The following is a 15,795-nucleotide window of genomic DNA, read 5'->3' as shown; positions in this document are numbered from 1 at the left end:
GAAGGTGCCAGTTTTTGTTAAGGCTTTTCTTTAGGATTTCTGACCAGTTATTAAAACCAGTTACTATTCTGATTTTGTCTTCCTTCTTTTTTTCTTTAGGCTTCTCCTTCAGTGTATCACTACGTTTGACTTTGTCTATTCTTTGTTCTGCCACCTTCAGTAGTTTTTTGTTGTAACCACGATTTACAAATCTGTTAAGAATTGCTTTTTTGTTGGTTACAAATTCCTCATCCCTACTACAGTTGCGGTGTGTTCTTTTAAGTTCCCCATATGGTATAGCTCTAATCTGATGCGAGGGGTGTGCACTTGATGCATGGAGTAATGAGTTGCAGGCTGTAGGTTTACGATATAGTCTGCTGTTGATTTTGTCATCGTGTATATAGAACTCCACGTCAAGAAAAGGTATTTTGATGTTGCTATATTCCATGGTAAATTTGATGTTAAGATCAGTGTTGTTCAGATATGTGAGAAAACTACGTAGTTTGTCAGTTGTGCCTGTCCAAATCATGATACAGTCATCTATATATCTGCCCCAAAATAAAATTGAATCATTCCATTTTGTGCCTGAATGACCCGAGATTCTCGTCTCCTCAAACCAACCCATTACTAGATTGGCATACGAAGGCGAGAACCTGGAGCCCATGGCAACTCCTTGTTTTTGTCTGTACCATTGATCTTTGTAGATAAAGACATTATTGTCCAATATTATCTCTATCATTTCCATGATCATTTCCGTGTGTAGCCATGAGCTAGCCGTTCTTCTGTTAAGCATTTTATTAACTGCATTTAGACCAATGTCTCTTTTGATGCTGGTATAGAGCGATATTACATCGAGGGTAACCATAAGCATGTTCTCTTCCCAGCCTAGGTCTGCCATAATGCCCAGGATATGTTTTGTGTCTCTTATAAATGATGGGAGATTTGTTACCAGTGGTTTAAGGAATATGTCTACATATTCCGAAATTCTCTCAGTCGGACCTTCTATGCCTGATATAATAGGTCTACCTGGGGGGAATGTGCTCTTCTTGTGTACTTTAGGTACTGTATAAATGCACGGGTATGTCGGACGGTCCACTTTCAGATATGTGAGTTCATTATCATCCAGTAAACTCATTCCGTGCCATTTTTTTAGGTGTTGGTTAATGTAATCCGTCAGTTTCCATATAGGGTTATAGTGTAATGTTTCATAGCATTCACTGTCACCTAATTGTGTTAATATCTCCTGGTCATAGTCAATAGTTCTCATAATCACCATGTTTCCTCCCTTATCTGTCTCTCTAATAGTTAATTCACTATTATTACTTAGTTTCTTAAGGGCTATTCTTTCATTGGGTGTCAGATTGTCTTTATGGGTATGTGTTGCCGTTTTCTTGTTTTCATGTTTGTCAAGATCTGCGCACACTAGTTTGTAGAACAAATCTATACTATTGCCTGCTGTCAGTGTCGGTGTCCATTTGGATTTGTCTTTGAGATTACTTGTGATGTTAAAATCTGTAATGATACCCAATTCCCTCATGATCATGTCTGTCGTTATTGCCTCATCCTCACAATCTGTTATGGACATCAATAATCTAGTATTTTGTATATCCTCTGGATTGTTCGTCACATATCAACAAACCAACGTTTGACTGCAAATCTTTATTTGCTGTTGTGTTCATTTCAAAATGTTTTTTGAGCTTAACTCTTTGGACAAATTTGAAAAGATCCACTTTAGTGGTACATAGATCACCAACATCATTAGGACAAAAACTCATATCTTTTTGTAATACAGAAATCATGTCATCATTTAAATCAAAGTCACTCAGATTCATCACAGATACATTGTTCACTTTTTCTGATTCTGATTCCAGGATCTTGTTCTCATTCCTGGACGGTTTGTGTTGTTTCCCCCCTCGTTTGCCTCTCCTGGTCTTTCTGGTGGGGCCTGTCTGCAACTCTCTCTGTTGCCAGTTTTTATTCTTTTGATTTCTAATAAAAAAACTATTCTCACTATTAGAGACGTTACTAGCTCCACTCGATTTATCTGGGTCACTTTCATTTGAATTCATTGTATCTAGGGACGTAGCACTAGAATTGGTTGATTTGGCCCCCCCCAGTCTTATCAGAGACATTTTTTGGTATCAGATGGTAATACTTTTTTAGCAAAGGTAAATACCCTGCCACTGGTGTAATCTCTCTCATCTCTTCTTAATTTCCTGCTCTTGCGCTCCTTAATGTCAGTAACATGTCGTTGTAGTACATCTTTTAGGATTGCATAATTTTTGTCTGTTATTTCCGGTAAGTTTAGGTCTTTAATTTCAGACTCTAGTTTTTCTATTTCTTTCTGAAGCTGAATCCCCTTTCTTTCACAGTTTTCAATAAGTATTGTCATTAGTCTGTTCGAATTGTTGATGAGCTCCTTTTCCCAGTTTGATAGTAAATCTGGCTCTAGGTCCTCGTAAGTCGGCATAATCTGAGACCTTAAGCCCCTGGGAACTCGTTTGACCTTCAAATATTGTTTTAAGGTAGCTGCATCCCACCATCTAGATAATTCATTCATTCTCAGCCTTTCTAATCTATTGATTTTTTCTTTTAATCCCTCTTTCTTGGATGATTGTCCTCCCTGAGCTGATGTACTGGCCCCTTGATTACTCATATTATTGAAAAGGTCTTCTGCTTCTTTGTCTCGCTGACTCTTGTCATTATTGAAAGAATTCATCGCCTTGGGGTTGAACCACTTAGGTGGGTGGGGGAGCAGATAGGGGTCAAATCGCAGGGAGGAGGTAAGTCTTAGAGCAGCAATGTCTGGGAGAGACGACGAGCAGGGATTTGCGTTTGGATGGCGGCTATCCATTCTGGAGAGAGCGGTTGAGGAAAAGGACTTTTAGGTGGTTTTTGAATTTTGTGAAGGATGAGATAGTACTGATTTTATTTGCTGTTTGTCTATAGTGTCTCTGGCAATGGCAGTAAGCGCCCCCAACATCCAGTGTACATGTTATCTGCGGAATAAGCAGTTACAATACCAGGGGTGTGGTGGGTCAACCCATGTGGTCTTTTCAAACCAAAGTCAATAGGGCTATGTTTTGTCCCCAAGCAAAATATCTATCCCAGTTGCATTCTAGCACAAAAAAGAAGGATGAGAAAGAGGCCTACCTCTTTTCTCTGACACAGAGGGGAGGAAGAGTCAAAATAGGTTTGTTCCCCTACCATTACTTTACTTTACTCTTTTATTGTAAGGGAGAATAATTTTTTTATTTAACATAGGCTGATGATTTATGAGCAGAAGAAACCATAAGTTACCCCTCAAAAAATATTTGTCAATTTGTTTCATGACATACCATATCCACACTCTCTACAACCAACCCTGCATTCAACTCCGTGGGGAACACTGTCCTTAGTGGTGCATAGCAAGGGTTACCCGTCTGGCTGGCCAGCCTTGCTTTCAGCCTTCCATATGCCAAAACCTCCTAAGCAGAGAATGTTGGGCTGCATGTGCAAGCCCTGCACTAGACTGTGCCATTGAGCCAACTGTGCATGGCCTTCAAGGGCGCCCATGGTGCTCTGCAAGGCCTGGCCCTGAATTTCTCAAAAAGTTGTGTCTTCCTGTGACTTCCCAGATCCGCAGTACCTTTTGGCAATTTTACGATTAAAATAGGAGTTTATTTATTTATTATTTATTTTTTACATTTGAGGCAGTATCTGGCTCTGGCTTCATGGACGTTAAAAGTGTTTTTTGACAGTCTACAATCGTCTCTTCATACCAGTGGCTGCACGTCCCCATCAGTGAGCTTGGATGTTTCATCAAACGCCAATTTAAGTGAAGTGCAAAAATCCCAAATCTAATTAAAAACAATAATTAGTGACAAAAACTGGTCGACACTGGTTGCGTTGGCTCATCTAGGGCATCCATTACAGGCTGCCATTTTAGTGTGCTGATGTGGTGGATTTGGTTGCAAATGTAGAAATATTTTCGATTCCATTTACAACTTTTTTGAAATCTCACTTTTCCTTGTTTCCTACAGGCGTGGCAAAAAGCAAGAAGTGATGGATGGGAGAGAGCATTTTGTGAGAAGAACTTCCTCTCCCAGGCCACAATGGAAATCATAATTGGAATGCGAACTCAGTTGCTGGGTCAACTTAGAGCATCAGGTAAATCCTAAAGGAAGGGTCTAGATATTCAGACACTTGTATGCTTGTTAATCTATAATGATGTTCTAAATGCACAAAGTTAAATTAAGTGTGTTATTTTCCTGTTGGGAAATTGAAAGTTTAAAAAAGCCCCTCACCAGTGGCACGTTTCGCAGTCTGTGCCTTGAATGCATGTACCCTAATGCATAATAATATTATTAATGCTGGTGATAATTTGGTTTTATATAGCATTTCATACCGCCTTCTATGGTTTCTATGCCCCGTAAATAACGTGTTATTATAACTGAATTTAGTGGTACTGAGTTTACCAATCTTTGGAAGGAAGCAAGGAACGCTGAGTCGGCCTTACAGATACTCAAACTTGTAACATTCTGTTCTCCATATTTCAGCTGAGAACTTTGAACTTGTTTAACCATCCTGCTGTGGGCGGGCTTGATCCTATAACTGTACACCTTTGAACCAGGCCACAAAGCTGATCTGTACGCCTGCCAGTCCTGATTAAATACTAAGGACCAGTATAACTGGAATTAAGGCAGAATTATTATTTTTATTTTTTTAGCTTGGTCAAGTACTACTATACAACAAACCAGAATATTGTTCAACCCTCCATGCTTCTATACAAGTATTTTCTTTATTCACCCTAGGTATGTCATCATGCAGACCATTCCTTACTCTCACTAACCACTGAGAGGCCAGTTGCCCAAGGAGGATGCCGTTTTCGGATATCCACAGAAAGTTGGCCATGTGGCTAGGAATCTGGCAGAAAGGCAAGTGCACAAACCAGACCAGCATAGAGCAGGCTAGGGCAGGTTCACTTATGACTTTGAAAAGGGAAGTGTGCATTCCGCGAGATTCTAGTGAGCATCTCGAGAAATCAGATGTAGGGAGCACGGAATACAATGCTATCTGGTAGTGTTGTGTCCGTCACTATTCACCAGATACACCGCCGCTTACCCTTTGAGACTCTAATTACCCTCTCTAGATCTGCCATCAGTAGGAACTGCAGTCGTCAGCAGCAGGACCATAGGGTGTTGGCTCAGAGGCAGCAAAGATGCCATGGCCTTAACATAGCTGAGTAATTTAGGTAACAGAAGATCTTCTTTAAAATTCAGGTCAGAACAATAATGAGAACCCCATCCTGATATTCCCCAACCCAACTGAGATCTTTCCTTCTCGAGAACTGAAAAATAATACACAAATGTAACCGTTCCCAAAATGACCTTCCCACCTTGTTGCCTGTAATGCAGCTGGTAGTAGACAATGAGAACCGTTGTTTGTCTTTAATTTTTCTGTTTCTGAGGAAGGCGAATCTTTGACCAACTCCTTCAGACCCATTCTCTTCCCTCCCTCCTCGTACTATTTAGTTCATTTTCCCGCCTCGCCTGATGAGAGGGATCTACAGCCCCTTCAATCCGTCAAAACACTTCCTTCCACCAGATGTATTTTCACTCCTTCCTGAATACCTTTGAAGGGTTCCTTTCAGCAGAGACTCATGGATGGTACCTGTTCAGCACATGCTTGTAACCACGTGAGAAACTACATAGATCCTTGGCTAGTGGCAAGCCTTAAAACAGTCCTACTTAGTAAATGGTATAGACAAATCAGCAGGGTGAAGCTGGACCCAGATATGGTCACGCAACAGGTGAGTGAAATGCTACACTTGTACAAGAGAGATTCAAACAATTCATCTGCAAGATACACACATTGGTAACCTCAGAAGTTGCACAGATATTGCACCCTGGCGAGATGCTGAAGGAAGCGATTGGGAACCAGTGTGTAAATATGTTGTTCATGATTGTATACTTATGTCTACATTAATTCATGAATTGGTGCATTTCTGTGCTTTTTGCTGATTGCATAAAAACGTGTACCGGTTTATACATATTATTGTGTGTATTTAGTTATCCATTTATGAACATGCTTGTGTACATATCAGTGAGGGAACAGATCTGTGTGCACATATACATTTATTTGTCTGTGTGTAATTTGAATGTGTTTAAGCATACATGTTGGTCAGCTGTGTCTTTCTCCTAGTAGTTCCATGTGAGAACTTTAAGACGAGGATGAGCACTGTCATGTGGCTGAGGAGAAACGCACTGGGATGTCACAATTAGCTCATATGGGAGGTGGCCCACATGGCAAGTGTCGGCCATCAGCTGCCCTCTTCCAGCACAGAATCTGTATTCACTGCTGTTCTCCAGCTCTCTTTGCACACTTCTGCTTAGAATATGGTGCTTCTTGTGCGAATCATATGAATCCTCACATACATCAAGTATCGCACAGCACTAATACTGTCAAAACCCTTTGCACCTTCAAAAATAATTTATTTCACATCATTAGCAGTTTAAATCTCATGCACACACTGTGCACAATTCCTGTTAGTTTCTGTAACTATTGTTATTCTTTTATTACACTCTAGGCATATCTCCACAAAGATTTAACCGCTGATGCTGTGGAAATCACAAATAAATTTTTTCAGAAATGACAAAGAAATGAATTTGTCATTGTTATTGATTTGTCCTATGCGGTGCCTTTTAGGATTCATATGTACATGGAAAACTCCATTATCAGTATCCATGTAAACTTTCAGTAGCAAATATAAACTCCCTTTGAAGACTAGTCTGCAATCTGCAATCAGTTTTGGTGTTATTAAACCATAACCTCCTGAAACTACCCAGTGCTGCCTGAATTAATGAATCAATTACTTACCGGTAATTTTCATCAGTCCGAATACCCTTATTCTCATGCCAGTACTTTATGAGGTGTCCAAGCTCGACCCAGGTACCACATGACCTAGCTGAACCAATCAGAAGGGCAAAGCAAGCACCTCTCATTCCTTCATCTTGCCCCTCCTACCAGTAATAGGAATAATATGGGGTGGACCCTACCACACTTCCTATACATCCCTAGTGAAATAATGGGAATCCAGGTTTGTAGAAAAATGGGACCAGGAGGGTTGTCAGTATTGGTACGAGAAAAAGAGTATTCAGAGTAATGAAGATTACCAGAAAGTTATTGAAGCATTTCCTCCTCAACCCATCTTCTCTTGCCACTACTTACTATATGAGGATATACCAGAGCATAGTAACAGAACCTGTTTCCCCAACACATGACGACAGACTCCCACATGAATGCTGAAAAAAGCGTTAGCAAAGAATCAGGAGTGCAGTTGTTCAAAGCATATCTGCTGTCAGTACCTTAGAACTAAAGTTCATAGAATCAACATTTGAAAACTCACAAACGATAATGGAAAATAAAGGTAGGTAAGCAGCAGCCTTGCAAACATCCGAAAGAGATGCCCCACAAGCCTCAGTCCATGAGGCAGCCATTCCTTGGGTAAATCCAATCTGTACTCTACCAGGAAGAACCGAGTGCTGTGAATCATAAGAAATGGAAATAGGTGTTTTAGCCCATCTGCTTAAGCTCTGGGTCGAAGTTTTTTGTCCGGGACGAAAAATACCCAAATTGACAAACTGGTTTTCACTTTGTTGAAAGGGCTGTGTTCTGGACAAATAAATCTTTACAGTCCTCAAGACATTCCAAAGTATGTAGAGCTTCCTCATCAGGACTGAATAGAGCTGTAAAAAAGAAGGCACAATTATTTACAGGTTCTGATGAAAGAAAGACATCACTTTAAGGCAGAAACTTGGCCCCAGCTTCAAAACCAACCTATCTGAGAAAATCTTCATATAAGGAGGTTTAATCGACAAGGAACCTATCTCCCCCAGCCTGCAAGCAGAAGTTTTAACCACCAAACAACAGACTTTTAGAGACTGGTGCTTTAAATCACAGTCATCCAAGGGTTCAAAAGGAGGAGATTGTAAAGCTTTCAGAGCCAAGGGAAGAGATCCCAAGACGGGGCAGTAGACCTAATGTGTGCTCTAATTACAGAACAAATTCTCAGTAAGCTATATTCTAATGAGTACTTCTCAGGAATACCCCAAGGAGCCCTAACTGCTCTTATTGCCACCAATTGGACCCTTAAAGTGGGTACCAACAGACCCAATTTGAAAAAGATGCCCAATGAAGAATACAAGCTTTTCTTGTGGAACTTTTCTGTGATTGTTGAATAGAAGGTGCCACCTGAGAAGAGAGACCTAGCTTCTCTAAACCCTTTCTTTCAACAGCAAAGCTGATAGCCTCATTCTTTTTCATGTAATTCTTCTTTACGTATCCAGGGGAAGGAGAGAAGATCAGAGTGGGACATTGGTCTATCGAAAGGATTTACTCCGGAACCCTGGACATCAACCTTAGGAGAGGAAACCAACCCATTTGTGGCTAAAACGACACTACAAGAATAAAGTTCACTTTCTCCTTCCTCCACCTGGCCAAGAGTCTAGAAATGAGAGAAAAAGGGGGGAGGCAAAGAGAAGAACAGGAAGTCATTGACACGCCCGAGCATCTATCCCCCAACACCCTGAGTTAGGAAATCTGGACTGAAAAGATGGAAGAAGAGTGTGTCCTAACTGAGGAGTACCATACCTTTGACAAATTTGTTCGAAAATGTGAGTAACAAAACAAAAGTCATGGGAAGAATGGAAAACTCTGCTTAACTTGACTGCCAGTACACTGTCCTTCTCCTGAATGTGAGTTGCTGCAGTGCCATTAGCTGTTTTTCTGCCAAATTGAGTATGAGGAATGCAAGGTCCGCAAGGGACCAGCCACCTGTCTCTGATAGCTTGTTTCAGGAGAACTTTATGACTGTATGGTCCATCCGAACCAGAGAAAATGTATGCGGGAGAAAATGGATAAAATGTAGGAGAGCACGATAAACCGCCATCAATTTCCTACAGTTGGAGTAACAGGTTGGCCATTTTCCCTGAACCAGCTGGATTGCTAGATTGTCCCCACAATGAATCTTGCCTGCATCTGTAGTCAACATGCATGGAGGGAGCATTGATATTAGGATAGCAGAGATAAATTTATGCGGTTCAACTATCACTGCATCTGTTCCCAAATGTCATTGTGACAGGCACCATTTTCTCCAGGCTGTGAACTGCAGGATTCCAAAAACCCGAAAGATGATGAACCAACGGACCAAGGTGAAGGCGAGCCCATGGCACCACAATCACAGAGGATGCCTAAAAAAAAGAAAAGAACGGACAGATACTTATAAAATCCCTTGGTACGGTAACAGAGAATATGTGTTCCCCAATAGAAACGGACTCACCATATGCCCCTGGAAACAGCCAATCTCTGGCAGTGGCTTTGGACTGTTGGCCCAACAACAGTAAGAGTCTGAGGATAGTCTGAGCGCTTGCGGAAGTTAATCTCACCATTCCCAGCTGAATCTGAAACTAGGCACCAATAAACTCCAAGTCTTTAGAGGGGAGAAGGTGAATTTTGTCCCAAATTTATTAGGAGGTCAAATTCTTCCAAAGTCCGCCAAACCTGCTTGGCCTGGGTCTAGTACGGTGTTTTTGAAGGAGAATAAATGAACCAGTCATCTAGGTACAGGTGGATCATAATGCCCCTGCTGTACAGATTAAAAACCTTTGGATTAAGCACCTTCATAAAAAACACTCTGGGATGAAGGCAGTCTGAAAGGAAGCTCCCAAAACTGCCACAGTTGACCTTCCACACAAAACCTGAGAAACTGCTGGTGAGGCAGCTAGATTGGAATCTGCAAGTAGGAATCCCTTAAATTCTGTTTAGTCATCCACTCTCCTGCTGTCTCAAGAGGGATTATTCTTTTAAATGTCTCCATATTGAAGTGGGTTTTACTGAAAATAGACTTTCGATTTCTTGAGGTTGATTATTAACCGGTATTTCTCTTAAGATTTTTGGACTAAGAAAACAGTGGAAATAAGGCCTTTGCCTTTCTTTTCCTTTGTAATTCCATGTGCTAGAGACCTGACTGGATCGCTTGGATATGCAAGATGAAAAGGTCCTTAATATGGAGGTGTGCATTTGAACTCTGGGGCTAATCCCCTTACCATGATTTGAAGAACGCAAGCACCCGAAACATTGTCTCTACTTGTCAATTGAAAAAAAGACAGCCAACATCCAACCAGATTTCCAGAATAGTCTGGAGCGTTTCTTGGGTTTTGAAGGAGAAGGAGAGGGACTCTAAGTCCCTGTTTCCTGGCTGAATATGACTGATATGGCTTGACCCTTTTAGAGTGAAAATTAAACTGAAATCCTCTTTGAAGCCTTCTTCTTGATGATTTCCGAAGAGGATCAAACTTGACTTGAACCTTAAACAACTGTGTACATTTTTTAAATTTAAAACTCTGCGAAGATTCTCCTTTAACTGATCCCCAGATAACTTGTTACCAGAAAATGACATACTCAGCAATCCTGCTTTCTGAGAACTATCAGTCTTCCAGTCTCAAAGAGGCTTGGCATCTGGCAGCCACGTTAGATGACATAGAAAAAGCAGTAGAATTTAACAAGGCATAAGAGATATCAGAGAGGAACTTTGATTGTATTTTAATTTTAACAAAACATTCTAGGATCCACCACATCCTTCCCAGGAACCTGCTCCGTAATCACAGTAGGACGCCCTGCTAAATGGGCCAACATTGAATTGATTTTTAAACCATTTTAAAATCTATCTTTTTGCCAAAGGATAGAGACAAGTTAGAAACTTTAGAGGTTCAGCTTTTTCAGGAAGTCCTTGTTTATTGCTAGACAAATAAGAGAATGAGATTGCAATTGCTTGAACAAGCCTGAGCTATTGCTTGGTCAATCATTCTCCATATAAATTAGCAAATTATCACTCAAATATCTGAAAAGGGAAGAGATTTCAGATTTTTGTATAAAACTTACGGTTATGAATGTAGTCAGAAAACTGAGTCCTCTTCCTCATACACTGGAGAAGTCCGTTAGGAGATGGAGGAAGGAGAGGAAGCTTCAAAAGATGACCCTGAGGAAGTAGGAGAGGATGGAGAATAGGGAGCACTAGACCGTCCTCAGAATGTGAACTAATAAAGTATTGTATCTGCTTCTCAGGTAAGTGAAACCTCTCAGAAGGAAGAACAGGAGGAGGTGTATCCTGCTTGTGCCTTTATAAATGAAATACACCAGCAGGAGGACAATGGCATCTCTTAGAGGAATGCTTCCTGTGCTCCATAGTTAGAGTAAGGAAGCAGGACCCGATAATGACTAAAGAAATGCCTGCTTGAGTAAATTGCATATATTTTTGGGCTAAAACAAACATGCATAAAAACATAAAGTATCAATAAAATATGCTAAAATGTTCAGAAACAGTCACAATAAATGACACTAAAGGGCACCAGAGCCTGTGAGAGAGGCAAAATGGAAGCAAGCAAGATGCGTGTCATTCCCATTTCAAACAGGGCCCTAGAAAATGCAACCATTCCTGACCACGCACTTTAGCACTGTAGGCATTTCCTACTAGCGACATGTCCCAAAGACAGGGAGCTCGCGCATCTCTCCCCTTCACTAGGTAGAGGGGCTCGAGCTCAGGAATGGGCAGAGAGAAGTGCCAGCCACTAAGATATTCTGAGACTCACTGGTGTGGAACTGTAAACATTGTTTATACTATGTGTCTCAGCATGTTTAAGGAATGCCTGTTCGGTTTAGAGATGATTCTCTCAGGCTGCAGTGTGTAACACAATTGTAACGATCTTCTGCATTCCCAGGAGATTGACTTGCTAGCCCAGAAGGCTGGCCAGTGCTGCACAACCCTGTGTCTATGACCCAGGCCAATTGAGGTGTTCTGCTAGGCAGTGACTGGCTGTATCTTTTCACCTGTTTGTATATATGAGGTGATGCAGGGTGAGCATAACGCTATTATGTTGCCCCATGTTTTTCGATTTCCCTTCAAATGTGGGTCTCTGTTTGTTGGTGATAAGTTGTATTCCAGTTCACTGACTTGAAACATAGGTTATTACTCCCCTGCTAGTTTAATAATTAATAATCAATTCAATTCCTTCCCTGCGCCCTCCTCCCAACCCTCCTCCCAAATGATGGCTTGAAGTACGCCAACAAATTCACTGCTTCCATGTGTCCTTGGTCCTGCCGATGTCACCTATTTTTCAGTATCTGCAAGTATGGGACCTGTAGAGGGAAATGGTTTTTGGCCTTTATGTTGTGCTTTTAAAATCTGTACACTCTGGTCCTTCTCTTGGTACAACCTGGTTGGCACAGCAGACGACCATGGGTAGGGAGTATTTGGGGACTGGACGATACTCTTGCTTGAACATTATAGCCTTCTTAGGAAATCACAATTGAAAGTTCTGTATTTTAAGGTTCTCCATGAGTAGTACTGGACTCCATCAAAACTTAACCAGGCCCGAATGCTACCCCATGCCCGCTGCTGGAGGTGTGATGAGGATCCCTGTGACCTGCTCTGAGGACGTACAAGACATCAGTCTGGTTACTTCTCTGCTGCAAAAAGTCCGTATCCGCCCCTAAGTCTGCCCACCTGGCGATCCTTCACAACACTTCTAACATGACTGATTTGAATTCCCACGCTCACCACATCATTGGAATTGGCTAAAATATGCATTCTTGCCATTTAAGGCAACCTATTAGTCCCTGGATTGATTAACTGCTCATCGAATTGCAAAGTTTGACACTCCATAAACTCACTCCCTACACACTAAATGATAAACCTGAGGTATTTTAGAGTTTTTAGCACCTTCCTGGATGGCAAAGGCAGTGTTTCTAAAATTTGGATGGCCATTTACTTACGTCTTAGGGATGGAGGTCGTACCCCGTCTTTCCCACCAAGAAACACGTGGATCTAAAGGAAAGTTAGAAACCTAGCCGAACAAAAAGTATTCCTTTTTTAGGACAAAATCCCTCACCCACCAGATGTGGCATGCTTCAGTATTGGGATTCTCCTTGCACCGTGACAGCAGATCACAGTGCAGGCTATAACTCCCTCTCAAAGAAGGAGTAGTTCTTCGGATGTTTTGATATATCATAGAAGCATTATGGAGGCATAAAGGGTGGTGAGGCTAGCAGAGCGTACAAAATATGAACACAAATGTGATGGTGGGGATATAAACTGACTCAAGAGCAGGCGTACAATTTTATTCTTGAATGCCTGGTTCAGGATTGAAAAAAGTGAAGAGACACTACAGTGGTCAAATTACCCTGATATTGTGTACTATTGGTCAACATGTTTGTGCCAGCTGATGGGAGGTCTATTGGCATTCATCAGGACCCTAAAAATAACATGCCTGCTCAAGTAGCATGCATATAAAGGAAACGTACAATAGTGTTTCACAATATTTCAACACCGGATCAACTTTGTTACGACCTGCAGTGAGATATAATGACAGCTAGGTTGCTATGAGAGTGTTAGTAAATATAGTTCCACCATCATCCCAAGCAATGGTACAATGTATCCACCACGAAAGTGTGTGTTCAAAATAGATACAATTGTGGCATCCGTACAAATCACGCAAGCTTACCCACAATTGTCCAGTGTCGTGCCTCAACTCTATGGACCCTGGCGTGGGGCTCAGGGTGCACTCTGTCCTGTTAGGAGGGATATTTATAGATATATCATTGCTAAAACGGCAAGGCTCCTTCACACTGGTATACTCAGCCAACACTGTCCGGTCAAGTGGCTACAAAGAAACAGCCTGGCCGTGGTATGTCATGTATGGAAAAAAGGAAGAATTAATAAAGGAGTGCTGTGTTAGGACTCGGTCATAAACATAAAAAGGGTTGAAATGTAAGTGTGATGGGGAGGTATGTATATGTAGGATGAAGAACCCATCATCTAAGGCGCCGGCCAAAGGATCATTGTCGCCCATGTCAAATAGCCCATGTAGAGTAGAGGTAATGCTTGGTAAGAAGGCTCGTTTCCCATACGAACTTAGTATGCCCTTGAACAATAGTGGAGGTTCTGTCAAGTGAAAAGTGCATAGTTTGTTGCCCTCTTAGTGCCAAGAAAAGGCAATGCCCAAGGTAACAGCGTGCGGTCTACGCCCACTCACTGAGTTTTTTTAAGTGAGCAAAGGCATCAACGCTGGCATATTGTGCATCCAGTCAACAGAGATTGTCAAGTGGGTGAAGTTAATTACACAGACCTTCATTGTGGTGTATGAGAGTATGTGCCTCAGTGGTACTGGAAGAGCACAAGATTTGCTGGAGCTAGAATGTTAACGGTATAGACATCCGTGGTATCTCATCGTTAAGACTGTTCATGTGGTTACCCAGCCTAAAAATCCAGCTTTAACAAAAATAAACTGTTCGATATCTTGGAATGTAGCCGTTGGTGGTGGTTTGTCTAATACCGTCCAGTGTAGAACCTTGGCTGTATGGCCTTTTTAGGTCTCGCTGAGTCAGCGCGCATGCACTGCTCGGTGAGACATTTAGTAGCTGCTTCAAAAAACGCTACTTTGCCGGCCACCAGCTTGCTAGAACGCGCACGGCACTTTTTCCGGTTGCTCGCGCGCGTGCGCACAACTCACGTCACCACTTGCGTTTTAAACATTTTTTTTTTTAATTCACGGCCACGTGGGCCAATGCTTGTTCATGGAGCTGTAGTCTTTTGCTGTTCTAGCGCACGTGTGCAATTTGCCCTCAGGGATTGAGGGGGGTTTTAAAGCGCCTTTATTTCAATAATTGAATTGTCATGTTTTTAGAAGCCCACCTTGCCTTAAAAGGAAAACGTATGTGTTTTTTACAGTCTATTTTGCGTTAATATAATTGACGGATGCTATAACTTACTTTGACAACAAGAGCCAGCAGTGTTTGTTAGCAGTATTCATCTTTGTTAATCTTTGGGTACCTGAGGTATTCCCTCATGACCTGGCACGGGTGTCCAATCAATCAATCAATCATAGCATTTGTATAGCACGCTACTCACCCGGAGGGGTCTCAAGGCGCTGGGGGGTGGGGGGGGGTCTACTACTGCTTGAAGAGCCAGGTCTTGAGTTGCTTCCTGAAGGATAGATGGTCCTGGGTCAGCCGGAGGTGGATGGGGAGGGAGTTCCATGTCTTGGCCGCCAGGTAGGAGAAGGACCTTCCTCCGGTGGGGCCTCTGCGGATGCGTGGAACGGCGGCGAGGGCGAGGCTGGTGGATCGTAGCTGGCGGGTGGGAGTGTAGAAGGTCAGGCGGTTGTTGAGGTACCTGGGGCCCAGGTCGTGGAGAGCCTTGTGTGCGTGGGTGAGGAGTCTGAACGTGATCCTCTTGCTGACGGGGAGCCAGTGCAGGTCTCTCAGGTGTCCGGAGATGTGGCTGTGTCGGGGGATGTCCATGATGAGTCGTGCGGAGGCTTTCTGGATGCGTTGGAGTCTTTTCTGAAGTTTGGCTGTGGTTCCGGCGTAGAGGGTGTTTCCGTAGTCCAGTCGGCTGGTGACGAGTGCCTGGGTGACCGTCTTCCTGGTTTCGGTGGGGATCCACCGGAAGATCTTTCGGAGCATACGCAGGGTGTTGAAGCACGACGACGAGACGGCGTTGACTTGTCTGGTCATCGAGAGGGAGGAGTCCAGGATGAAGCCCAGGTTGCGTGCGTGGTCCGTTGGCTTGGGAGCGGTGCCCAGGGCAGGGGGCCACCAGGAGTCGTCCCAGGCGAAGGGCGATGATCCCAGGATGAGGACTACCGTCTTGTCTGAGTTCAGTTTCAGGCGGCTGTTCTTCATCCACTCGGCGACGTCTTTCATTCCTTCGTGTAGGCTGGTTCTGGCGGTGGTGGGGTCGTTGGTGAGGGTGTTTACAGCTATCTGAGCATTCTACCT

General features: G+C 42.7%; 1 protein-coding gene across 5 annotated transcripts in view; it reads left to right on the top strand.

The window, feature by feature from the left end:
• YTHDC2 (YTH N6-methyladenosine RNA binding protein C2) overlaps positions 1-15,795 on the top strand; it is a 1,035,502-nt gene that overhangs the window by 619,873 nt on the left and 399,834 nt on the right. For all 5 annotated transcript variants that reach the window (XM_078675531.1, XM_078675532.1, XM_078675530.1 and 2 more), the window contains one exon: positions 4,002-4,128. In XM_078675531.1, coding sequence (XP_078531657.1) covers positions 4,002-4,128 — 127 coding nt within the window. The remainder of the gene's footprint in view (positions 1-4,001; positions 4,129-15,795) is intronic.

The sequence above is a fragment of the Lissotriton helveticus genome, chromosome 2_1, assembly GCF_964261635.1.
Source record: "Lissotriton helveticus chromosome 2_1, aLisHel1.1, whole genome shotgun sequence".
NCBI classification, from domain to species: domain Eukaryota; kingdom Metazoa; phylum Chordata; class Amphibia; order Caudata; family Salamandridae; genus Lissotriton; species Lissotriton helveticus.
Note: the sequence above shows the minus strand (reverse complement) of the source record. Positions and strands in the feature narration are given on the sequence as shown.